This window comes from Clarias gariepinus, chromosome 4, assembly GCF_024256425.1.
Source record: "Clarias gariepinus isolate MV-2021 ecotype Netherlands chromosome 4, CGAR_prim_01v2, whole genome shotgun sequence".
In the NCBI taxonomy this organism is placed as follows: Eukaryota; Metazoa; Chordata; class Actinopteri; order Siluriformes; family Clariidae; genus Clarias; species Clarias gariepinus.
The window spans coordinates 32,752,866-32,780,177 of NC_071103.1; the positions used below are offsets into that span (position 1 = coordinate 32,752,866).

The 27,312-nt window shown below is 39.5% G+C and overlaps 1 protein-coding gene across 3 annotated transcripts in view; it reads right to left on the bottom strand.

Annotated features, from left to right (window-relative positions):
• nrp1a (neuropilin 1a) overlaps positions 1–27,312 on the bottom strand; it is a 67,957-nt gene that overhangs the window by 23,397 nt on the left and 17,248 nt on the right. For all 3 annotated transcript variants that reach the window (XM_053495309.1, XM_053495307.1, XM_053495310.1), the window contains exons 3-6: positions 25,272–25,453; positions 15,335–15,562; positions 11,409–11,564; positions 7,566–7,732 (exon numbers count right to left, since the gene is read on the bottom strand). In XM_053495309.1, coding sequence (XP_053351284.1) covers positions 7,566–7,732; positions 11,409–11,564; positions 15,335–15,562; positions 25,272–25,453 — 733 coding nt within the window. The remainder of the gene's footprint in view (positions 1–7,565; positions 7,733–11,408; positions 11,565–15,334; positions 15,563–25,271; positions 25,454–27,312) is intronic.

A 27,312-nucleotide genomic window follows, 5' to 3' on the forward strand; every position in this document is an offset into this window, starting at 1 on the left:
AATTGGGCAGCTTTACTTTGACTCATTTTCTACTTTCGGAATTATTCGTTCATTTTTCTTCACATATGATGTCAATCAAAAGACAGACACGCTAGTGAAATGCTATATCACACAGCCTTTAATTAAACCCAGAAGACGGGTTCAACTCAAATAAAAAAAAACATAGCATGGCATGCCTCCTATAAGCCATCCGTCTCCTCAATACAAAGGGACTGGACTGATAAAACACACACACACACACACACACACACACACACACACACACATCACTCAGACGATCTAAATAACATCAGGACTGAACTGATAAACACACACATGCAGAAACACTCTGATCTACAACCATCTCACAATTTGTTCATATCGACCCACCTGATCTTCTCTTTTTGCAATATATTGCCCAATATTTATTTTACTTGCTTTATGCTATTTGCATAAAGTATTTTTTTAAATCGATGCTGCTACTTCAGGAATGTCAAATGTTCACTGTTTCTCCTCCCACTACCTCAACTCCTCAATACCTCATTCCTACAAAATGCACGTGCACTTTGTTGTCTATTGTGTTCTTTTTAAAAAAAAAAAAAATGTAAATCTGCTAGTCAGCTAATAAGGTCTCTTAGTGTAGCTAGCTGGTTCCGGTAGATTTGTGTTGTTAATTTATGTTGTTGCATGTACTGCATGTAGAACGTTGTTCCGTTCCACTGTGTACTGAACTGTATATGGTTGGAATGACAATAAAAGCCTTGACTTGACTTGACTATAAGAGTGAAACCCCAAATGTGTTTATGACCTCATACTATATGATTTAAAGCATTTCCATAATTGTTTTGTGGGTAGAAAAATCCTGTTCTTTGCTCATTAATTGTCTAATAAGACAGCGTGCATGGCCGCAGGCAACCTCTCATAATCTAATAGGCCAGAAATGTCATTTTGCCACAGGGTAAATGTGTCATCTACTCAATTTAAAAATGACTGATTGTGGATGAGTTTTCTATCATTTTCTTTCTTTTCATCGTATCCAAATGACTACAATTAGGCAGCTGGAAAAGCCATCGAAGATCTGTAACCTTATTCTTAGACAATAGACTTGTTTCAGAGATTTCCCAGGGAATGTGTAATGTATGCCAAGGCTAAATCAGGTTTAATGTGTGTCTAGAAATATAGCTTTACATGGCTGATACCATACAGGCTCTGATCTTGGATCAGAAGGTCATTTTCCAAACCTGAGTAGAATCATTTAAGATGTAAGGACAAGATCTGGCACAGAATGCGTGCTTAAAAGCTACATCTGCTTCCACAAGCAGAATAACAGAGACTGCAGTTATTACACTGCTAAATAAATGCCAAAAAAAAAAAAAAAAAGTGGGAACAGAATTAGCCAAGGTTTGTTTTGTAGGCTGCCAGTTAAGTCTAGTGTGCAATTAGATTAACAAGGAGAGTGGATTTTCACCACATTGAAGCAGTCTGATGTGTGGGGTGCGTGCGTTCATATTTGATGAGACTTCTCTGGTTGGTAGTGAATGAGATGAATATGATGTAATTCTCTCTTTTCCATGTCTTACACTTATTAAATTTTTGTCATGACCCCACCACAGGCTCATTACCCCTTCTCCATGGTGAGTGTGTGGCTTTTGGGAGAGGCCTCCAGGTCTAGCAAGTCACGTCTGCCACGGTGGTTTAATCTGGGGATTTTAAAGCGCTATGATGCTTTAAATGTTGATTGTTAGTTCTCTGCTAATAGGGCTTATGGGAGGGAACTGAATTCACTAGGAAGCTTTTTAAAAATGATGTAGTGGAAAAATTGCAGCTTTGTCTGAATGTAATCAGAATGCATAATTATATTGTGAATTATACTGTGATTTTCTATTTGTTTCGTTCTCTTTATTTATTTTTATTCCCACTAGCACAACAGAAAAAGAAGAAAAATTTCAGAATAGTTGATCGGTATGATCACAGATTGTTTTACGTGGCTCAGATACGAATATCACCTGGCAGGAGCCAGACAAGAGCAGTTAATGGTGAAGAATTGAAGGGAAGGACACCAAAATGCTCCAGCAAAGCAAACACAAACCTGGCCTGGCAGCTACCATGGGGCAAAGATCGGTTCATCTATCAAGCCATGCTTCTCTTTCTCTCACTTTACCCGTTACCACCTGGCTGTCATGACAGACTGCTCTAAAATTCCATTAACTACAGGTATAATTAATTAGCATTTTCATGAAAATTGTATTAGTGTGCACTGCAAGACCAACAGGCAATTCCATTCATCACTGAGTCTAGCTGCCAGAATTAGCCGGTGTTATTTTTAGCACCCTCGTGCCTCTCTTTAATAGCATTAGATTTTACATATTTCCAAGTGAGATGATCATCTACATCTGACACAATGAGGAATGATAAAATTCTGGTTAATAGGCTAGAAGTTATGAAAAAATATATAATATATTAATAAAAATGATTTTCGCTTTGCAGAGGAGTGTGTCCAGCCTGAGATGTGTGCTGATTTGTTATTCCTGGGTTATTAGATGAAATGTGTATAAAGCTGTTCGTTAATATTGTGATTAGTTAACATTGGCTCATTGAACACTATTACAGATTTGTACAGTACTTGCAAGATACTTCCTTACTTCAATACCCAAGAACTGTTGATGAATAACTGAGCCATCTGGCAGATTTTGGTATGAGAAGTGTGATAGTTCTTGTATTATTGATATCGTTTGGCATTTTCAACAGACTTCTGCTTTCATCTGGACCGTAAACATGTCATCTTGACGCCTAAAAGCTCCTGCAACCTCTAATTGGAAAGAATGACTCCAGCCAAAGAGTTTTCTTCAAAGATATTAAAACAATGCTAAAAGTGATGACTTCTATGAGGGCTGTTCAAGTCAAAGCAGGACCATTGATTGTACAGAATAACAGAACAAAGTTATGAACGTAAAATTTCCCTTTTTTTCTCTATATAATCTCCTGATACACTAATGTTTCACTAATGCTTGGATACCATCAAGGTTTCTCAGCATGCTGAAGCCATGATCAGACTCCCCTGCTTTCCATCTGAAACACTGGCCTCCCAGGAACTTATTTAATAGCCCAAACAAGTAAAAATGGCTTGGAGTGAGGTCAGGTCTGCATAGGGGACGTGGCTACAACTCCTAGCCAAGATCCTGTAATGTGCAAATAGCGTTAAAGAATGATTGTGTGTACAGTTCTCATAGACAGATGCGCCTCTTCTGAAAGCTGACAACAAGTTATCTGTCGATTTTAACGGATCAGGTGATCCACTTAAGTTTACTATTAAAACCAAGGCACAAGTGGTAATAAAAATTGCTAATTCGCTACTTATTGATAATAATTGCAGCCCAATAATAAAAAAAATTGGTAAACATTAATTAATCATTTTAAGTATTTGTTCATGATTTGGCCTAGTTACTGGTTTATTAACGTGGCTTATTATACATTTTTTTATTTTAACTTGTTAATTTGTTACAAACATCATCCCACATTAGCTAGCTCTACAAGTATAACAGAATGTGACTTAGCGCAGGTGTGTTGCTAGCAGGGCGACTTAGTCTGACACCAACTCCACAGGCTTCATCATCAGAGATTCGTATGTTAATTATAAGCACATTGTGTAATTACTCATGAGCTGGCAAGAGGACAGCTCTTGGCTCAAAATAGAAGCAGCTTTAATTGATGAGTGAAAAAGCTAAGAAAAACAATGGCAAACGGACATAGGAGCGCTCGGCTGGCCGCGGCTAACTGGAAGCACATTTGGACAGAAGGAAAGAAAAACAGGATATGGTCGACTGGGATTGTTACACCGGCTCACACTCTGTGTCCTCCATCTCTCTCTCTCTCTCCCTCTTGCAATCTTTCAGTTCTTTCAAGATAAACGAGTGCTCAACAGCCTGTAGGGAATGTTTTCTTCGAGGGAAGTCTGTAATTAGTGCCTGTTTCAGTGGCCTTTTCTGAAATCTACTGGTTCTTTTATTTTTTTTAAGCTAAGTAAGCCCAGGACTCAGGATGATGGCATAATGGCTGGGTTAGAAGGGTCACTCAGTCATCGTTTCCATCTCTGGACCTGGCACTTTCTCTCCTCAGTTCCATCAATCAAGCAATACTGGCTTCCTGCTGATAACTGTGCCCCGGTTAGTGATCTACTTCAGGAGAATATGAGAAGCCTATGTCAAACCATGAAGCTTGATTCTTTTTAATGGTCTACCCTCTTTCTGATTTGTTTCCGATAACCATACATTCCTCAGTAGGGCTTTGAAAGTCTCTTTAGCATTACTCAGGCAGTGTTAGAATGCTAGGATGATGTCTATAAAATATATATATAAATAAATGAAAAAAAGATACAGCTTTTTATTTTTATCCAGCACTCATATTAACATTACCTTTCTTCTGATGTAAAGTCCGATATTTGCATCACACATGGTTTTATGATGTAACATACAGTATGGATTAAAGCTTTAAATGTAATATTCATACTTTATTTGGGAGCATCTAACAGACAATTAAAGAACAGATAGTAATACAACTGGCTATTCATTTATACCAGTAGATGTACCCTTTAATCAGCCTGTGGGATCATGCTCTTTTCAATTTTCTGATGAATATGGCTTTTGACTTCTATACTGATCAAATCATTCATGACAACAGGAGAGTATCATCTACATAAATGAACCACTGTGTACTCAAAAGGCTAGCTTATACATGCTAATATGGAGATATGGGCAGGGATGGGTAAAAGGATTTGATTAATGGAACAAAACAAGCTATTCACTCTGTGAAACCTTCGTAGTACCATTAGGAGCTAAGCACTGGAGAAGCTTTCAGGTATTGACAGTTGATTTTTTTTTCCTAGATAAAATGCATTATTCATGCTTCTACTTTGATCAATGGCGACTGTCGGAGTGAACCAGTCGGACTTAAGATCTCAGGCTGCTTTAGCACCAGCGTTCGGGTTTTTGGTGCAGCAGGGATATTTGCTGCTTGACAAAACCAATTTCTCATTACTCAGCATTCTCAAGAGATGAAAAATTGTCTTTCGCGGAGCTTGTGCAAAATGCTTCTTTGGTTTTTGGAATGTAGTGTGTCAAAGTCTTTTAAAAAGACAAACTTTCCCCTTGTAGAATTTTAATATGCTATACAGATGCAGGTGCCTCTTTGGCCTTTGTCACACTTTAGCTAAAAAAATCCTCTCATTAAAATAAGAAATAACAATTCAGTCATTTCGGTAATGTGTAGAAACCATGTTTGTCGTCTATGTTTTTGGTGTGTAGAATATATTTTAAAAATGCGAAATTATAAAAAAGACATTTGTAATACGTGCTTGATGGGTTGCCGGCTTTTAAATGCATGCACAGTAAAAGAAACATGGATGCCAAAATCCCAATTAGACTTCCATGAATAACATAGGAAAACGCTAAAAAATGCACTGGGCAGAATTAATGAAATCTCCAATGAACTGCTGATACAAGTGAAGAGAGGTGAAGTAGGGAGGAGTGGGTGATTTGTGCATGCCGAGCGAATTGCACCATTAGAGGGCGAGAGATGGTTGTTGTGGCTTAATGAAGGTGTAATGAAGAATTCGTCTCCTTTAATAAGGCTTATAATTAAACCACTTCATGAATGCAGGTTGAAAAGAGAGAGACAGAGAAAGAGAGAGAGAGAGAGAGAAAGAGAGAGAGAGAAAGAGAAGGAGAGGGGGGATTTCTTTAAATTATAAATCACTCAACCTCGCTCGTTCTCAGCAGTACTCCAGCTTTGTTCCCTTGGAAACAGATGCACGGGGCTAAACTTTGACATCTGATTGGCCAAGAGGGATTAGCATGGGAATATCAGATCAGGGCTTGAAACAGAATACGTTTGATTTGCCTGAAATTTTCCTGCCAAAAAAATACCCCCTCTAATCAATACTCTTCAGAGGATTTGAAGCGGCTGCTGGATTTTGCCTCTCATACTCGACGGGAGACAGTCCATTTAGAATTTCATTAAAATCCGAAATGACTAAACAAGTTCCAGTAAGTAGAGAGGGCTGCTTAATTACACTAGATAAAATATGAAATGGCAAGTGTGAAACGGTGTGGAACCAAGACGCTGATTGAAAGAGGCAACCATTTTTTCGCCTCTATTTTTCTCTCACAGCCATGCTTTAATGAAACCCATTTACAGCCAATGTAGAGAATAAATAGTTTGACACTTCAGATCTCTTCTGCACTTAGATACATTCCATATCTTTCTGGCCATAGATTTCAAAGTCTAGTTTTTAGCATACCACTGCGAACCAGACACAAGTGCACCTAGTAATCGGACAGATATTTAGTCCCTTTAGTTGCGGTCTTTAAAACAAGCAAAGCCAATTATCGATTGTCTTTCATACGACATCTTAGTGGAACAGGAGTCTAAAGTGAAGTCCATTTTGTAAGACTGAAGACCTAATCAATGCCATATTCAGAGGATCCAATAAACCACAAGGCTGAGGAGTCTTTCAAGGCAGACATTTTTAAGAGGGGAAGAACCTGGAAGATGGACAACTAGAGATAGGCATAGAGAGAAGAGATGGAGCAGACGTACTGCAGTCAGTCCTCTTTATGTCTGGCATTCACATTGTACCCTAGAGGCTCTCTCTCTTTCGCTTTTCCACTCTCTTACATTATATCTCACAAAGGAATTTCCCTTCCTAACATGGTGGCCTCAGGACAAAACCTCTGCCTCATAGGAAGCACTCTGGAGCCTCTTCCTGAATCAAAAGCAGCCTGAAACATCACAGTTCCTCCTCCCTGCTGAACCAAAAAGCTCCTTATATTGATTCAATTAGTCTGCAAGTTAGAACATGGGGCCTCCAGGACAATATTTTGATAGCAATAAGGAAAAGATCTTTTATGGACTGTTTGTAGACCTCCCCCAGCAAATATTTGACTGAGGGCCGGCTCGGATATTAGCCTCCTGAGGAATGAGGCCTGAAACTTTCTGGAGAAGTGAAGATTGTAAAATAAACAAGTGTAGGTTTTGAGAATGCCTGGGAGCCAAGAGTTTCAGCAAAACTGAAGCTCCAAGAAGAAAAGTATGTACCCTGATGTCACATAATGTTTCCTTCCTGAGCATTTACAACTGAAAACATACTTCAGAAGAAGTTTGTTGTGCATGAAAGAAGATATATCCTAGCATCCTGTTCGACATCAAATCCATACATAAGTTCAGACAACAGCAGATGGCAGGCATCACGTACACACTGTTGTGGCTGTTCTAAAGCCTGGGGATCATCATGTGGCCTTTAAGGATTCGGTGGGTTTAGGGGTTTGCAGTCAACAAAAGGCTATTCTAACAAAAATCATCTTCAAATGCTTGACAAAAGCAATAATCTGCAACATAAGCTTCAAATCTAGTAAAGGTTTAACACAGAAAAATATATAACGATTTAAAGATCATCAATCTGCCTGACATTGTATAACATAAAACAGCATTTAACATCGTAAAAAGCACTGACGGACATTTTTGTCAAAGAGAAATTTTACTTAATCGAAGCAGGAATGCTGGTTACTATATAAGTTGTTATCCTGACCTACCTGAATCCATTCTTTATTAGTGTCTTCCATTGGCGTCCATCCATTTTCAAAGTTATTAAGTCTGGAACGCTGTGCAGACCAGCTGGGATTGTACTCCGACGAGGCCTCGATCTGCTCTGAGGGAATCTCGCCGGACTCTATACCCAACGGCTCCATGCAGTCAAAGTCTGAAAGAGATCGAAACGCAGGAGGAAAAGTTAGAGGTGCGTTCGGAATAAAGTATGCATCCCATGCGACCTCGAAGCGCAGCCGTCCTCTAGAGACACGGCCACTCATGCATGCAGCACTTTCTATCTCTGGTGACCAGAATAACACACACACACTCTTCTTGACTGTACAGAAAAATGTTTTTAACTGAGGCACTCTAGGAGTGGACCACATTAACACATAAAATGTACTTCATAAAATATTTAACTTTAGGCTTAAAACGAGGACGAGGAGTTTCTTTTTTCTTTTTTTTTTTTGGAGAACATGAGGAACGACTGCACCTGGATGGAAAAGTTTCCCTCTAGGAACATTATGTATCTGGCAAACATTAAACTTGTTTGTTTAGGCTTGTGCTGATGGAATGAGGAGCCAGAGAAAGGACTATATATCACTCTGATCGCCTTGCCACCCAGACTGTGGGCATCCTACTCTGTTTGTGTTGTTGTGGAGCAATCGACCAGAGGCATGCCGACTTGGTGGCTAGGGACGAAAAGGTCAGTCAGAGTTCAACCCCTGACCCTGTAGGGTCACTGCCCAGACGTCCAGAGACGGAGAGAAATGATGGAGCTGAGAGATTGAGAGATGAGGCTAATTTAGTAGTCTGCATACATATGCACAATGATGCACTTATTATCACTAATTAACGCTGCAGTTAATTACCTAGACCAAACGCCCAGACACATGCACACACATACACACATACACACACACATTAATGCAGTGTGGGTACATTTTCACGTTGCTTAACTATGCAGCTAAACCAGCATTCATAGTGCTTGCACACAGACACACACACAGACACACACACATTTTTACGTTGGTCTGGATACTACTAACAGATGGACAGAGCATCTGTGTTATCTGATAGACAGCAGTTTGAGCTGCGCACACTGACTGTTCACACACTGCATCTCCGTCCTCTCATCTCACACAAGCACACACACACACACTAAGATATCAACTCTCCCCTACGCTCTCTTTTCTTTTCTCCTTAAAAACCTTCTCTTTTAATAAAGCCAGGATTATATTACACTACTATTCACAGCAGAGTTCACTCTGGTGTTTTCAGGCCAGCTGGATTCTACATTTGGTAGAAAACAAAAAGCGTGCACACTTATTTTTCGCCTCCCGATCGAAGAACGTATCAATGTTGGAGATTTTGACCCGACTCATGATACCGTAAACAAAACCGTAGCAGATCCTGTCAATAAAACAAGAGAGTAAATAAAAAGTAACTGAATAAGACAGACAGTGGAGCTCCTCAGCGGAGTCATGGAAGAATGAAAAATGAAAAGTAAAAATAATAATAATAATAAGTTTAAAGGGTTCAGTTTAGCAACTAGCTGCAAGTTTGTTTTAAAAAGTTCATTTTAAGTATATGTGCTGATTTCTTTAATCCTGAAATCTATAAAACTGATTGAAAGTGTGCGATAGACAGAAAGGGTTTGTAAGGGTTCGGGCAAGTTTTCCCTGATTTACATACATACATACATACATACATACATACATATACTGGTGTCCAAAAGTATTAAGACAAGATGTAGAGTATGTTGTCTTATTTGTATTATACGTATGTATATGTATAATACTTAACATGTATTATAGTTGTATATACAGTATAGGTGATGTCACTAATTAGTTCTAGCCTATCTGACTGAAGAGTTGTGCTAATTAACTAAAAAAACTAAAGTAAAAACTAGTAAAAAACTGTCTATGTGGCAATGATAATCAGCTTCTGAAGCCATGGACTAGGTCATCTCCAGACATAAACCTAATAATAAAACTGCTGGACGGTGCTGAAGCAGGCAGCGGCAGTCAAGACACCGTCTACTGTATATGATCTTCAGGATGCGATCAAGCAGGCAAGGATTGAGCATGTAGCACCGGAGTACTGCAGATGTCTTTTTCTAAGATTTTTGAAAGATTAAAGTACTTCATCCGATATTGATTATTGTGTAGCAGTTTCTTTGCATGAAATATAAATTGTTCTAATTATCATGTATATATATATAAAAAAAAAAAAAAAAAAAAAAAAAATTCTACTTTTGTCTCAATATTTTTGGCCACCACTGTAGAAACACAGACAGCAAGAACGAAATACACACCCATGGATTTATAATAAATGGTGTGGTTTGGTCTCTTATTTCAGACTGAAATACACCTGTATGTAAGTATTTTCAAACAAATCAGAATGTTGGGTGGACAGTCCCAGGGACAAACAGATAGGAATCTTGAAATCCCCATTTCTTCAGGTAACAGAATTATAGAGCAACTTAAGGCAAAATTTTAAACATCAACTGAGTCGACCAGGGTCTCATGAAGGACGCCTTCATGCTGTTCAACAATCTGTTGAGAACAGCATTCTCATTCTACACTTATGCATGTCGCTTCTCTTAAAGCCACTAAATAATGGTTAAAAAAAAGTATTAATAAGGTATTAAGAGCTAAATCTTACTTTCTTAAAAAGCAACAAATTTCAGTGCATACAATTTATCATAGCTATGTATTTACTTCTTGCATGTCTATGTCCATCTACTACATTCTCTATTGTATACTATCATATTATATTCAGTAGTTTATCATGTAATTAACGAAAAAATAATAAATTCCCTCCATTGAACATACAAATCTGTTACATTTCTCAGCCTCTCACATATAAACACTTAACCCACAGCTGTCTCCACACCATGAGAGCACGTCCTCTGCAGCACCCTGCTCAGGCACCAAGGAGAGCAGGGAGGCCCGTGGAATGCAAATTTATGTAGGCGATAAATAATTGATAGCTCGCGTCTGCGTCTCGCAGCTCCTGTTCGGCACGCACGGAAATAGTTCGCCAGCAAGGGCTGAAAACGAGCCGTGAAGACAAAGCTGCTGTTTCGATCCCAGTGCCCCCCAATAAATCTCAATAAACTAGTAATATACACACATCAAACTGTTGATGGAGACAAAGTAACACGTTACACATTTTCTAAAAAGATTTCATTAAAGGTAATGCTTAAGAAGTCTAGGCTGCCGACTCCAGGAATATATGAGATGGAACGATCAGGTTTGGCCCAAACAGAAAAAGGTTGACAAAGAGAGGTAAGGCGCCATTAAGGCGACATACTGTATTGGTTGTGTGTTCGGAGAATTAAAATGCATTATTTACTTGAAACATACTTTAAATTACAGATGAGGAGGTGAATCCTCTGGGTGAGTGAGTAAAAATAGTAGCCAGGATCCGTCTGGTAATATGTAGGTGTGTGTGTGCGTGTGTGCATGTGGGTGTAAGACAGGCTTCATAAAACAGGAGAGATAGGCCTTGACTTCTTAGACATTCCCTTAATGAAAGAGTGCTGCAGCTGAGCATTTAATAACTTCCTTTGAAGCTTCATCGTTATCTGTAAATGTGTGTGTGTGTGTGTGTGTGTGTTCATTTTTCATACATATTGCCTCTAAGTGTGTGTGTGTGTATACTATATATACTATACTATATATATGCATCCCCAGGCTACAAATAGCTTGATAAGTGTATGTTTCTGAAAGTGTGTGAACTGAAGCATGAAAGCCACTTCCCTATTCAACTTTTTTTCTTTCTTTTTTTTTTATCATGAGATTTATAAATAAAGCGATATTAGGGTTGTGGTGGTTACTCACCCTCGGGGACGGTCCTCTCCACTACTGTGAAGTTAGCAGAGAAGCCCTCCTTAGCGATAGCACTGTCCGTGTTGATTGTCAAGGCCAATATTCCGGTGTAGGAGATAATTCGACCCGGAGTGTTCTGCCCACAGTAGCGGCCGATGTGCGGGCCAACTGCACAGAAAGAAAAGAAATAAGAGTGGGTGGATTTAGTTGAGTTCTAACCTTTTATAAAGGTTCATCTAGCTAGAAGCACATTCTAGGCAAATAAATAAAGAAATTGTGAAACATTTATCGCTCAAGGCTAAAGAGCCATGGAAATAATAGCGTCAGAGAATTCAGACAGGAATTTGTCTTGCTAAGGCCACTCTGTAACAGCTGAAGGACACGCTAATACTAAAGGCGCTGACGTTCCTTAACTTCCTTAACTTTAAAGGCTATGACGGGAAACGTGCTTTTGAAGACAAGGCAAACGCTTTTTCACCGTCATAAATTCCTGGTCTCTTTGTTAAACCTGAGTCTGGTTTGGTCTTGGGGTAACTCTGGTCACAGTCCAGTGACTTTCCAAACCTCTCTCCGAAAGGAAAGAAAAGAAAAGAAGGGCATAGGATAAACAAAATGCATGAAAGAACAGTCGTAAACGGAGGTCCCGGAGACATGTTACACAGAACAGAGCATCGGATTTGAGAAAGAAAGAAAAAAAGAAGAAGGGGTTGGGGGGGAAAAGTAGCTAAAAAGAGATTAAAGTGGAGGACAGAGATGGAGAGACTGATACAAAAAAAGAGTATAATTAGAAAAAAGAGGGTTAGCTAGCTATCCAGGTTGTCTGTCCTCATTAAATCTCTCCGTCTTGTTGTTTCTTTATTCTCTCTCTCTCTCTGGCTCTTATCTCTGATTAGCAGCTCTGTGATCTGAGGCGAGTGACAGACTCTTGCATCGTTCAGCAAATGCATCCAGAGATGAAAGAAAAAGCTGTCAGCTCTCTCGCTCTCTCTCTCTCACTCGCTCTTCTCTCTCTATCTCTTTGTGTGTACGTGTGTGTGTGTGTTCATATAAGGACCAGATAGATTAATCTTACCATGACTTCACAGAAAGTTCAACAACACACTCCAGGTGTGTGTGTGTGTGTGTGTGTGTTTGTGTGTGTGTGTGTTTGTGAGTGGTTAATGTCAAAGATGGCCAGGCTCTAAGCACTAGAATCATCTCAACATCAAAACATACACTTAAGCTTAAAAAGTTGAATATTAACCAGACTTCTGCACAGTGTTATGTTTTGCAGTTGGGAATCGTTCTCTCTGCCGGGCACATACTGCTTTAAGAGTAACTGTGGAATCCGGGACGGCTTTCTCCCTCCGGAGCTCCATCTCTTGCTTTCCACTCTAATGCACTATTGATCTGTGAGGCTCCACAGGTACTGCAGCGGCTGTCTGAGTTGGGCAGACCAGTAAGCAGCCAAAGGCCAGAGCGCCAAGCTTTGCCTGTAAACCCATGCTTTCTCCCCTCACTCATCCTTTTCTTCTGGCTACCCGAACACACACGGGACACAGGCATGACCTCCTGGTGTCATTTTCCTAGGGTTTCTTTTTTGGCTATTGCTTTTGCCCTTAAACTCAATTTCTTCTATTACAACTTGAACTCTAAATTGTTCATTGCTATAGATTATTCTTTGGCAGTTTATAAAATGCAAGATTGATATTTCTACTTTGGATATTTACAAGGTGTTAATAGGAGCTACTTCTTCTATTTTTTTCCCTTCTCTTTTTGACTTTGAAAGCTAAAATATTTAGGTGCTTATATTGAACTGTTGCTAGGCAACTGGCAAGTACAGTCGGCCAGCATAACCTAGCTTATGACTGAGGTTAATTATTGAGCTAGTTGGTGCTAGCTACCTTAGATGTAGTTGCTGAAAGAGCTGTGATTTATGGGTAGATTGTTGATTTTGTGTGGATTTTTGGCATTTTCTATTTTTTTTATTTGATTCAATTCAATAACACTTTTTTTTTTTACAAGTATTAAAACAATTTAACAATTTAACATATTTTAAAACATTAAAATACCATGTGTTGTTGATTGTTTAAATGTCAGGTCTCCCACAAAAAATATATTTCCTGTCCAGCATTTGCTTCACACTCCCATCCAGTAGGTGGTGGTATTGCACCAACCTCCAATAAACTCAAAAAAAAAAAAAGGCGAAAGACAAATAACGATAATCTCACAAAATGAGAGTATTTCGTTATTTGTTTACAAAAACAGTAGTGGCTTACATTTTCAATTATTTATTTATTTTTGCATATTGCCAAAGAATTTGTCACTTTTAGGGCACTTTAAACCTTAATAAGCAAAAAAAATAAAAAAATAAATAACTGAGCTAACATTTCAATTAAAACTGATCTAAGGTTTCAATTCATCAAATCGATTCAAATGAAATCGTTTGTCGCGCAGTAGTAGTGGCCGAGTCTTTATTTGAATGTGTAAAGCCATAATGACAACAGCAACCAGACCAGTCAGAAATATTTGAAATACTAAAGTTTTTTTTCCGGTGTGTTGCTAAATTGCGAAGAAAATTCTCTTGTTTGCTATAATTACTGTAATTACATTTAGCTCCTGATTGCTAACCAAACCTTTGTTGCAGATGTCCTGAAACAGTTTGCACCCATTTAACTGTATAATTAATCAGACTCCCTCAGTACAAATTTAATTATTGATTGTTATCAGAATCTAACAACTGGTTTAATCAGCTTGGCCTAAGCTGTTTTTTTTTTCCTTGCCATGTTCATGACAGTGCATTGATCTATATCTGTTTCAACTTTGTTTTTGATTTTTGTTCGACTTTGCCATTTGCCATTTTTTTTGGTAAAGCAGTACGGTCCAATAACAGAGCACAGTTTACTCCATTAGACTGTCAGTGATGACATGCCTGGTTATTCAAGACTAAGAGCCCACTTTGTTTCTAATCACAAGTGCCACCTTTCTGTCAGCTTCTGCACCTCTAAAAATAAAAAGTGATAATAAAGTGAAACCTAGAACAAGACTTCAGGTAGCTATTCACAGTCTTCACTCCTGATTTGGATGCCAGTTCATTTGTTCTACCTTGCGGGAGTGTTCACAGATCAGAGGCACCAGACACTGAACACAGCCTCTTGAGCTGTGAATGAGTTTTTTTTTTTTTTTTAGTTTTTTTTTTTATGTGCAAACTATTAGGAGCCAAGCTTTTCATAAAATCTTTCATGGACTAAAAGAATGGAAGCTCTTTAAAAGCACACACTGATCATTATGTGATGGCTTGCTTATGTGCACTCAAGCAGCCTAGCAGCCTCTCTACTGACTCCATTACATCGGAAGAAAATGGCCTGTATTCATCAAGTGCCTTAGTTGCAGGGTACACGTCAAGGATCATGCATCTGTTCTCAAAATAAACGTATCCACAGGGGGAAAATGATCTTAGAATGTCTGGGAAGTTAAATATGACCTATATATATGTGTGTGTGTGTGTGTGTGTGTGTGTGTAAAAGTAGTGTGTTGGGGGGACATGATCTACAGTCCAGTGTGGAGGGGGTTCGCTTTGCGTCATCAGTTTAAGACCAGAGTTTCCTTCCATTCTCCCCAGAGATCAATCACAGTGCATTGTTCAGGAGCGATAGCATCTACTCACGCTGATAAAATGTGCATATTTGCAAGGACAAGGTCTCCCGGCTGACCTCTAGCCCAATACTGGAGAGAGAGAGACCACAATATCTCTGTTGTGTTTGTCAGAGCCAAACCAAAAGAACACTAACTAAAGGACAGAGAGGCTGTGTTATGGGCAGGAACAACAACAAGGTCAAAGAGTTACTTAAAGTGGGGAAGGAGTTTGTATGCATTTCAGATTGTGACATTATTGGTTATAAAAGATTTCTGCTTCACACTGGTGAAGCTGCTTGTACACAGAGTATACAGTTTCCTACCTCCAGGGAAACCGTCCCAGATCTCCAAGCGGTCAAACCGACAGTAGACCCCAGCGGTCGGCTGTGTGTCAGGCTCCAGCTCAAAGCTCTCGAACTCCAAGATGATTTCAGACATTTTTGGGGCGAAGATCATAAATGTGCAGTCCAGGTTGTTAGGGTACTTCTCAGGGAAACCAGGTGACTTGATGAACCCGCTTTTGGAGGTGAAGTTTCTTGAGCATTCTGGACCTGCAAAGAGGGATGATTGAGGGGTTGGGAAGGTAGGGAGGAGAGAGAAAGAAGAAAGAGAAATAATTCCTTTTAGTGCTGTTTTGTTCAACAAAACAAAGGGGTGGGTAAACAGCAGCGGAAATGCATGGTGGTCCATATTGTTTAGCTCCATGACCACAGTGTTTATGGTGTATGGATGAGGGGCCACCATGCAGGTCCAAGCCTTGGGGTGAAATGGGCAAGGAGCGTAATTGAAAAAAAGAAAGGAAAAAAGATTTATGCTTTTCATATAAGATTGAATGACTAAATCCAAAAAAAAAAAAAAAACACTTACAGCAAATCTGTTTTTATGAGAAGGGAAACGATTATGGCTCATTATAGACGTTTATTCTTTCTAGCGTATCATCTGGGGGTAGACTGTGTGTAGGTGTATATATGGGTGTGCATGCACGGAGTGATTAGTGAAAGGCTTCAATCAGCAACATGGGACTCTGGGAGCTGTAAAGTAAACATGGCAGTAAGATTGCGTTCCGAAGCAGTGCCCCCAAACGCTACCCCCCATACACACACACGCACACACACATATCATTACAAGCCTGTCTGACATAAGAGAGAAGAAAATTAAAGCCTTCTATATACACGCTTAAACACTTTTTTCATATCGGGAAGTCATAACATTTACTCAAACACCTCTAGAGGCTCGGTTTTCTGCCAGTGCGGGTTGTCACCGAAGTTCACACATACCTCATATCATCGCGTTAAGGTTTACATCACAGCCGCCAGATTAACACAGTATATTTTAACAAAGCGCACGACTCGTGACACGAGTACAGAAACAGTCTCGGTGTACGGTAATATGGAGCTGACAGCAAAACTACCATATTATTGCCACTCCTAATAGCACGGCAGCTTCTGCGGTTCTTCTCAAGGTGGAGGCGATCCAGCAGTGCAAAGCACTTTGGAAAATGGAAGTGAAGAGGTCTGATCAGACTGTACAGACTGACAGAAATGCAAAATATACTGTACAGTAAACCAACACTTACTCTATTGCCAATTTCAGAATAATGTATGATTTAAGCCTGTTAATCTTAATGTTATTGATTTCTCAAGCGCATTAAAAACAAATTACGTCAACTAATGTGCTGTAAATCGAATAGAAAATGCTTAAAGAAATAAAACTAGGAACATTGAAAATAAACACTAAATCAACATCAAAACTAAATGACTGAAGGTGGGAACAACATTACAGTATGATAACCTACCTGTATTGCAGTTCTTCATTATCTACATTGTGTATAGTATTATAACTAATACGTTGTGCCACATTTAATAGGCTGACGCAGGAAAACTTGACCCCCCTGCCCTCCATGTGTCCTGTTTCATTTTAGGGAATTTGATACCTAATAACTGCAGCTGTATTCATAACGTCAGTGCTGTGAAAAACATTCTCATCGAACATGCCTCCATGACACTAAGTGTCAAGTGACACTAAGCTTTTCAAACATTAGTCGCCTTTCCAAACATTACAAGTGTAAACTTATGAATCATAAGTCTCGGCCTTAGACAACCAGATGCCTTGAATGTACGGTGTGATTAGACGATGGAGTAAGAAATGAAATACTACCTTGTTTTTCTTGACACTGTACAGCCTATAAAGCATAAGCAGAAGCTGAGAACGTTACTCGATGTTGATGAGTAGTCTTGCTAAGTGGAGGAGCGCTTCCTCTGTGCGTCATGTCTATGGGGCTTTTGCTGCTAGAATACCACCATATCATCAGCTCACTGTCTGACTTTAGCTGTGTTTTTTCATCCTTTAAAGCAAATGGCCGGTGCTGTGGTTTGAGTCTAAAGCGAGTTGACATTTAGTGTCCTGCTGAAAGTTGGGCCTGAAACAGCAGGACATTACAGTTATGGTCTTAACCCCTGTGGCCTGCAATGTGACAGGGTTTCCGCTTGTTGTGCTCCTCATTCTCGCTTCCAAAGTCATTTTCAGTGAAACATTTTACAACATAAGGCTTCAGAACGGCCCTTGGCAGTGTGGGTCTCCTTTTACCTCTGTTCACGCTACATTAACTGCTTAGAAAGAAGGAAACCGTGACAGAGTGCTTGACTTGGTGGTATGCTAGGGTTGAATTGTTTCATGTCAAGGTTTTTAGTGACTCCTTCGTTCACTAAAATACACCTCGACGCCAATGCAATGGATTTACATTAAGACGCAAGATATAGGGCTTAGAAATCCCCATTGACCTCTCTATGGGCAGTCAGACTACTGGCAATCAAAAAGAAAAGGCCAACTGCCTGGCGTGTCAAAGGGAAAGCTGTTAAGATAAGAGCACTCCTCTAATACGTCTTTCCTCTGCACCCGATCAATCTCTGCCTTTGCCTCTTTCTCTTGCTCTCTCTTACTCTCTCTGTAGATTTGCCTCATTTTTCTCTCTCCAGGCTGTAATTGCATGTTATCACCCCATTCTTTTTTTTTTTTTTTTCCCTCTTCCATTTTTTCAGGCGCTGAACACTACGGGACACACTGGGGTCACAGCTGGAGACACTACAAGCCTTTATGTTGTGAGCTGAAAAAAGAAGTATTGCTTGCTAGAGATTTAGATAGGAAATCTGAGAATTTCGCTTATGGATGTGTGTATCTGCGCACAGATCAAGTGTGTGAGCACTTCACTAGGCAGTGTTTAATCTCAGATCAGAGTTCCTATTTATAATGCGCCACTGCTGTTGGGGAGGCAGTGTGTGTGTGAAGAGACAATGACATACATTTGTTAACTAGAAATATTGCTCAAAAAAGAACATTTCTAAAGTTGGGTTATCACTCGGTTTCCTGTTGCGGTTGTTTGCGAGCCGTCGGGTCGGGACAATTTTTACAAGACAGTGGAGGTGGCTGTTGGGGGACAAAAAAGAAGGAACTTTCAGCTTGTAAACCCGCGTGAAACAAATAAAGCTTTGTGAGACTAGCCCAGGCATGCATGTCCCATCTTCTTCCTTTCGCTATTTCTGTTTCACACAGATGGTCTGTCCTCCTCTTCCCGACTTTTTAAAAGTAGACAGAAAAACAACCAGGACCAGGATTTACGCAAACACTCGAATTTATGGGAGGATGTCTAAACTGAAGCTCGTCGTCTGTGAAATAAGAAACCTTAAGTGGATTCAAGGCAGCTAAGTGCTAATTCCAATGTTAACAGCTAACACTTGTACGGATTATTTTACTGCTTTGTCCTTACGGGATTATATTTACTTGGTGGCGTGATGGCTACAGGCTTCCATCTCTGAGGAATTTGCTTAGTTTATTTAACAGGCCACAAGTAAGGCTTGTTAAAAAAAAATTGTTTGCAGGCCTGTTGTTAGCCTGCAGAATGTATACCGTGCAATACAGATCTTTACTTCGTTTTCTCAGAGCAGAGCAGTTGGGTTTGAAAGTTGTTTTATTGTACAGTACTTAAATAGAATTTAAATAGTCAGATTTTAAAGAAAAATCAAACAATACAGTACCTGAAGGTTTTATGTTTTTATGTAATACCTATTTCTTAGCTTAGATTGCAAGCTAGCTAGTTAACCTAGCAAGGTTTTCCCAAATGTCAAGAAATTACCCTAGAAAATGCTATTTAACAAGAAAAAAAAAGCTAAAATGTATATTAGTTTGACAGACAAAAATGAAAGAAAGCAAATGAATGGCAGCCTAAAGTCAGCTCACACTTCATTATTATTATTATTATCTCTCCTACATACCAAAGAGATTGCGAACACTATGAAACCATTGTGGTCACAGTTGGAGCATTTTTAACTTTTGACTCTGAGGCTGTTTTTTTTTTGTGAGTTAATCCTCAGGTTAGGAACTTGCACAAACCACTTTCTAATACATTTACTCCGTCTTCGGAATGGCATGGTTAGAGATTTTGCCTGATAAGGTAGGTCTATTTTATCCTCTTGACCCTCCCGAAAGAGTGGTGTTCAAGTCAAACTGGGACTTGTAAATGAAAAATAAAGCGCTTTGACATTTACAGAAGACTTTTAGCATAGAACGGTGATGAAACTCTTAGCCAGAGTAAAACATTTAAATGGCACAAAGCTGTAATGTAGGTTGTACATCAAAACATGAAAATTGACAGATTGAACTTGTCGCCAACTTTCTGCAAAGATGCATCTGACTGTGGGAACTGTACACACAATCATTCACCAACACCACTTGTGCATTACAGGAACTCGGCTGGGTGTTATTGCCACATCCTCCGTATAGTCCTAACCTCTCTCCAAGCCATTTCTACAATTTGGGCTGTTAAAGGAGTTCCTGGGAGGCCAGTGTTTCAGACGTGAACCAAGCAGTCTGATTATGGCTCCAGTGTACTGAGAAAACTAGGGAGAAATAAAGGAAGGTTTTACTCTTATATTTGTCTTCTGTTATTCTGAACAATCAAAAGTCCCAGGTTGACCTGAACAACCCTCGTAGTTACAACCAGCTCTAGCATGTTAAATATTAAGTTTAAAGCTGGATCTGCTGCTGAGTCACTACCGACTGTGGTGGGTTTTTAACCCAAGAACACTCAGCCTGCATTTTCTTTGGCTTTGTTTACAGGACACACACCACTGCAATTTCGGATAGTTACTCACCTTAACTCAATCATATTTAGCCCTCTGTGATGTTATTTCGAGGTACCTTAGTAATGTTACATAATAAGAATTGCGTATTAGTAAGTTTCATGAATTTATTTTGAGATTCAAGAAATTGATCTAATCTAATGTTTATCATTTGCTTTGTTTTATAAAGGTTAATCTTAAATCCTATCAAATAACAATGAAACGGAAAGAAAAGCATTGTCATTTTTTAACCATGGAGATGGCATCTCCTTTAAATTGCGCCCTAGAGGTATGAGAGTAAAATATGTAGAGTGGGTGTTAAAAAGTGATAGAAAGTACAAAGTGCTATGCAAAATGCCATTAGCATAACGTTGATGTAGTGCAAATGCTTTCCGGGGCCGGTGAAGTAATCACCAATGTTTATTTTCCATATGTCTGTGAGGTGGATAATTAACCACACACACACACACACACACACACACACACATTTCTTTCATCTCTTGTGGTCAAACAGGCAGAGGTTAATGGGCAGGAGTGAATTAGCAAGATAGAATTTGAACACAATCTCCATCAAACATTAACATGAAGTCACACACAGCGACACACACATAACACAATGCTCATACGGATTAAGTTGCTGACACAACATTTAGTCAGCCTTGCTTTTGGTGCCCCTTGAGAATAAAAGGAGACTGGGAACACATACAGAGTGTTTACTTTTGGGGATCTGGTATGTGTGTGATGTTTGGAAAGACTGTAACGGTGGCGTGAGGGTGTTGGGGAACGACAGAGCCACCCTGCCAGATGTGACCTATACCACTGGCCCTTTGAGCACGTAAACACTGAACAGACTGGATATGGTGAATAAACTACCCTTCACACACACCTATATATATTCACACACACACACACAGCACTTAGTCAGTCAGAGGTGTTGACACAGGTGTCATCGTAAAACCACCGAGATGGCACGAGCATGATAAACTGCTAAATCAAATCCGAGGTTGGATAAAGCTGCCTTTCAACTTGGCAACCATTTCTCCTTCTTTCCATCAATCCATCCACCCAAGGACGGCTGGTGTCAATAGACTACCAGGGATGAACCCGCCCCTTCTGGACTTTTATAAAATTGATATCAATGGGCATTAATATCAGATTATGGAATAAAGAAGCAAGGATGGTACTGACCTCTTTCCATCCCACGCGGTAGATTAAAACAGAATCATAAGCCAACTGTTTTAAGTTTAGACATACCGTTTAGAACTTTTCTGTTTACTGTCATTGACGAGACCTTATGAGCCTCGTTCTGGTAACAGTTTGAATGTTTACTGTTAGATAATAAAAAAATGTAGCTTTCCCGTATACTGTAAAATCAGAACCAGCCGTCGCTGCATCATCCATCCATCTTTCCTCTTACCCATCCCTGCCATCCATTTGCACATCAACAGTTATGCCGGCGAGCCGGCCTCTTTGCCAGGCTTGATGTGGTTCTGAAAATTGCAGAGCTGTTAATTGCATGCATATGTTGCTCTTCTACTCCACGGTACTTTTCTGAGATGCAAGCAAAAGACGGGATGACAAGATAAGTACAGAGCCTACTTTTTTTTTTTTTGGGAAGAGATGCACGAGCAACGATTCCATAAAGAACCTATTAGCCATTGAGGGTGGAGGGGGAGTAAACCTAGGCGAGGGATTTGGTGGCTGTGTGAAGCATCTGTCCCGTATTACTCTCCAGCAAGGGGAATGAAATAAATGGATGTGCAGAGCCTGTTCGAATATAGATGAGGCAAGAAGATTGTAAACATTTTTGCCTATCTCTCTCAGTGCAGGAGAGTTGCTGAGGGAGTGGAGGTGGCTATTGAGGGCAACCTACATTACGCCGTATGAAAAAAAAAAAAAACTTTGTGCATGTGCAACAGCTAGGCTAATTGAATGTTTTCACGCTATAGCATCGGGTTGGAAAGTATTTAATACTAATGTATTATTTAAACATCATGGTTTAAATAATTGATCGTATTCAAATCTGAATTCCGTATGTTCTGTCTATGACCTTTATTCTCTGTAATTGATTTCTGTCCCAATTTTCTCAGAAAGACTTGTCACTGTCTTTTCTTCCTTTCCTAAACTGCATATCTCTGGTCTTTATCCTACTTCCAACGTCCTACCTAACTGACCTTCTGTCCTCCCTGTCTCTTGTCCACACTAACATAGAAATGATTGTTTTGTGAATAATTAAGACTTTCTACCCCTCCAGCTCCTAGGAAGACTGCCAACATGTGTGACCGAGCCTTTAATGGTTGTGCATCCGTGTATGTGTGTGTGTGAGAGAGAGAGAGTGAGTGAAAACGAGAGAGAGACTGAGAGAGAGGGAGTCTCTGACCTTGGAGCGGCCAGTTCTCCAAATTGTGCAAACTGCTTAAATACTGTTGGCGGTAGTCAGTGTAGTTGAGACTTTTCTGCCTCATTTGAATCCATGCACACCTGCTAGGACTTTCATGACAATCTAGTAGCTGTGTAGAAGCATTAGATTTACACATATCAAACACACACTGCATCACACCTGATGCTAGCCTGCTAACATACTGTAGCCTATCCAGTGCTTGCTGATCCATTTCGCCTTGTCCTTGCCTTTCCACTTTCATTACATGTTGAAGTGACTGGAGTTCGCTCCGTTTCTCCGCCTCACACTCTTTAGCCCTTATCTTATTTCAACACTGCCTCTCTCATCCTCTTGAGATTTATCTAAATTGATTTTTTTAGCTGTACACCACGTACTACTCACCACACAGACAGTAGCAACGGAGCAAAACACTGCTGTCTCCAAGCGTAACACCATTCTTCATCTACTCTCGAGCAGCAGCACAAACAAGGGCTTGATACGCCAACAAAACAGGCTTGTAGAACAAAATACTGTACAAAAGTTCATGCACTCCCACCTCTATAGACACACACTCACACACACACACACACACACACATTGGCCAAATGACACAGATTTTTTTTTCATCAAAACTCTGTGAAGCTAAGTGTGGGAAAGTTGTAGACTTAGCGCTAGCGCTGACAGCAAAAGAGCCGGAGGGAGGCTTTATTTTCCCTTACAGATACATATTTCTATTATTATAGTAATTGCAGACATCATTATTATAATCTCCTTAACTACTGCTTCAGTAATTTCCTTCCAGAAAACTATTATTACAACACTAAAGAACATCCAAGGTTTTAAAGTCGCCAGCCGATTTAAAAACATTTCTGATTTATACCCCATTACATTGGTTTAAACACATTTTGTTGCACTAAAGCTTTTCTCCATGGGAAAGATGACAGCCAAGTTAATTCACACATCTGTTTCAGTCATCGCACTAACCGCAGGGCTGAGCAGAACTATATATTAGGTAACGCTGCTGATCACTGAAGTCTTTCATGGGAAGATAGTAATTCAGTAACACTGTAGATATTGTCAGATGGTTTTGTAACATATAGGTTCAATTTCACACAATGGGCTCGTTTACAACTCTTTAAAATCCTACGACCTGTCGGCGCATCTAGACTTAGGCGAAGCATACGTTTCTCTCTCTCACAGCTGCATACCTTTAGTCACTAAATAATTCATAGCAGTTCCTAAGGAATTTCCTTCATGATAAATAATTGAAGAGGCTTAGTGTGAGAAAACTGAAATTACTAAATTCAAAGTAGGGCATGCTATAGGTCTAAGTGCCTTAATGTAATTGGAGAACAACATCAAAGTAATTAGAGAGGCTCAGATCTCACTGACTTTAATGAGGAACGTGTAATTACAACATATATGGTATGTGTGGGGTGGTCTGGATTTAGCTGAGCTGAGCTGCCACACAAACTTTTGAACCTATAATACTTTTATTTTAATATCTATTATTGGCTTTAACTTTTTTTTATTTTATTTAATCTATAATCTGGCATTAACTGACTGGTTGTTATTATTAATTGTTGTCAACTGTATACTATTATTTATTTATTTGATCAGTGTTTTATTAGTGCTATTACAGTATGTATTTTCTTTTCCTTCTTTTTAATTTTTTTGGAGAATGTTGAGGCCATGAAAAATTGCAACAACTAATGACATCTAAATCCTTTGATCTAAACCACAGTTGTTGCAATTTTGACGGCTACATTAGTGTAATGTGAAAATGTCAGGGATGCTCTTTCACCATACTTGAAATTTCATTTTTAAATACAGATTTCTCCTTTTTTATATTTTGAGTTAACATTTTGGTCCATTTCTTTTTTTACTTGAAGCAGATTTCATTTCAGGAAAACCTGTATTTTGTTGAACTTCATATAGTAGAAAATTGTAAGACTTTTATCCTTACTGATTTATTTTTTCCACTTTCCATTATGTGTAAAGGTGTGTACAGTATGTGGTGCTCTCTTTGTGATTAACGGGGAAAAAAAGCAGATTGCACCAGCTGCTCCACACGTGCACATTAAAGGCCAAGCACTCACTATAGAGATGAAAAGAAACCCGGCTAAAGCATCCATCTTATCATGAGGTCAAATGAAAAGGCACGAGAGCAGCAAGTGGGGTTAATTAATGAAAGTGGCATCTGCTGCACCTTACCAGGGTTAGTCTCACTGCACACACACACACACACACAGCACACGCTAACTAACTTTGTGCCTACTTGTCCTTTAAACACAGGAAGTTGGCCTGAACAACAGGAAATTTCTTCTGATAAGTCATCCATTGTGTGTGTTCATGGGTATGTGTGTGACTTGATGTTTTTGTGAGGCCATACACACACACACACACACACACACACACCAATAAGTGACCAGGACACAGCAGGGAGAGATATGATTCTGCTAAAGGAAGGAACTAGTAATGTTCACAAAACTATCAGCTGATCTGATCTCCTCAGGCATCCAAACCAGGAAGAAGAGAAAGTCTTCCTTCTTTTGCTCTCATTCTTAAGAGCCCCTCTCTCCTCGTCTGCTGTGACTCATCCACTGATAAACTAGCAAGTCAGGAACAAGTTCCTTAAGGCTATCACAGCACAAAGCAAAATAATGGTGAGTGTGCATCAGTTTACAGTACCCCAAAATATCTATACATCCGCAGATTCATTCATGACAGAAAGAAAATCAATTAAATATGACTCGTCAGACTTACCTGATTTGAAAACCTCATAGCGGATGGAGAAGCCAGCGCCGTGCGTTTCATAGTCTGACACAAACTTGATGAAGAGTTGGTTACCGGAAGACACTACAGGAGAAGGAGCGATCTTCCCACAGTACTTGCCCACCAGCTGCCCGGTTTCATCGACGCCATCCCTTACTTCCACATAGTCATATCTATAGAAAGAGAGGAAGAAAAATAACATTATTTGTGATTGAAGTTTATTATATCACAGCAGAGTTGTCACTTTTGGGCTCTTGGTCCAGGCCCATAACCCAATGCCCACACAAAAACGCTCTGCCCTCACCGGTCCCAAAGCTCGGATGACAAAGATGAGGGTTGGGAGACGGCTAGCAACCCAGACCCTGTAAAACCACCACTGCTATAGAAACGATGCACACCGATGGAAACCAATGTTCTCAACAGCACAGGAGGAATAAAAAAGTTAATTATATATTTATAATTACAGTGAAATGTACTGGGTGGATTCACTCCTCAGACAGACACCATATCCTCTGGAATTAGGTTATTTAACAAATTATAATCTCGCCTTTCTAGCTTTTAACAAAAACAAATTAAAAACGTACTTACCGCCTAGCACTTATGCCTTTTAACTTACAATCTGAACACCAGTTTTACTTAATATTATATACAGTATGCATAAAGTAAAATATACAGTATTGGGGAAAAAAGTGTGATGCAGCCCAAAAAAAAAAAACAGGTCATATATAAAATGAATTTTTATAGCGCCTGTAATTTAAGTTATACCACTGTTCCAGCCCCACACTCCTTGTCTGTCTATACCTAAGGTATAAATAAAAGCGCCTTTGTGACCACATTAAGAATTAAACTATTTTTAGTGTCATGGGAAACAATCTCCATGTCCGTTAAAGGTGTAAAAACAGCGGGAATTCCATTAGAGCTTAATCACTGATCAGATAGATATCCTCACCACACCCAGTGTCCCAATGTCCTACTGTAGCTGAGGACAAGAAAAGCTCTCCCTCGCTCTCCCTCTCCCACACACACACACACACACACACACACACACACATACACTCACACACATACACTCATAAACACACAGAATGACTAAAGCTGCAGCTGCCGGCTGACTTTCCCCAAACTGAACTGCTGAACCCTCAACAATGCTGACAACTAAATCAAACTTTTGGCACTAAATTACAGTTAATCCACTAAAGCAGGATCAGGAGCATTCAGAGATGAAGTACATGTGCTCAGTGCAGATGTCTCACCGCTCCTTAAACAATGCACACAGCTGCTCCATGCCAAACCTACCAGAATGCCTTTGTTTATGTGTGTGTATGTGTGTGTGTACATTCGTGTCTGTGTGTATGCTACTGTGAGTCAAATAAAGAAAATGTAAAGACATTTGAACATAATCGTATGATGTCAAAACATAGTTGGGTCTCTAAAAAAAAAAAAAAAATATTGGCATCCTTCGAACAGAGAGGACAAAAATAATTGGGTCACATAAACATTACCGGAAAGCGATAAAGAAAAAATGAATGTCTTTGAAACAGAATTTTCATTCCATCTGAAATATGGGGGAAAAACAATATTTAAAAGAAATACTGTAAAATATAACAATACAGTGTTTGAATACAATAAATTTGTTTCAGGTTAAACTATACGTCATTTTTATTCATCAGTTTCAATTAAGGGTGCCAATATTTTTAGTAAGAAGACAAAAGAAGCAAGTAGATTGTATTACTTGCTTCTTTTCTTTGGCTTCTCCACACACACACACACACACGCACACACACACACATGTACACACAAATGGAATTTCAGCCCTACAGCTATTGATGTGAGAAACCGCCTAATTGAGTCAGCAACACTTCGGAAGTCTGTTACACACACAGACAGACGCGTGTGTCTACACAAAAGGGAGACAGAAACACAAACTCGCACTCGGGGATCTTGTGTCAGTAACACAACACGAGAAACAGAGGGTGGTCGTGTCAGAGCCAGTGAGGTGAGATACGCTACTGTGAACTGATGCTCCGCTTCT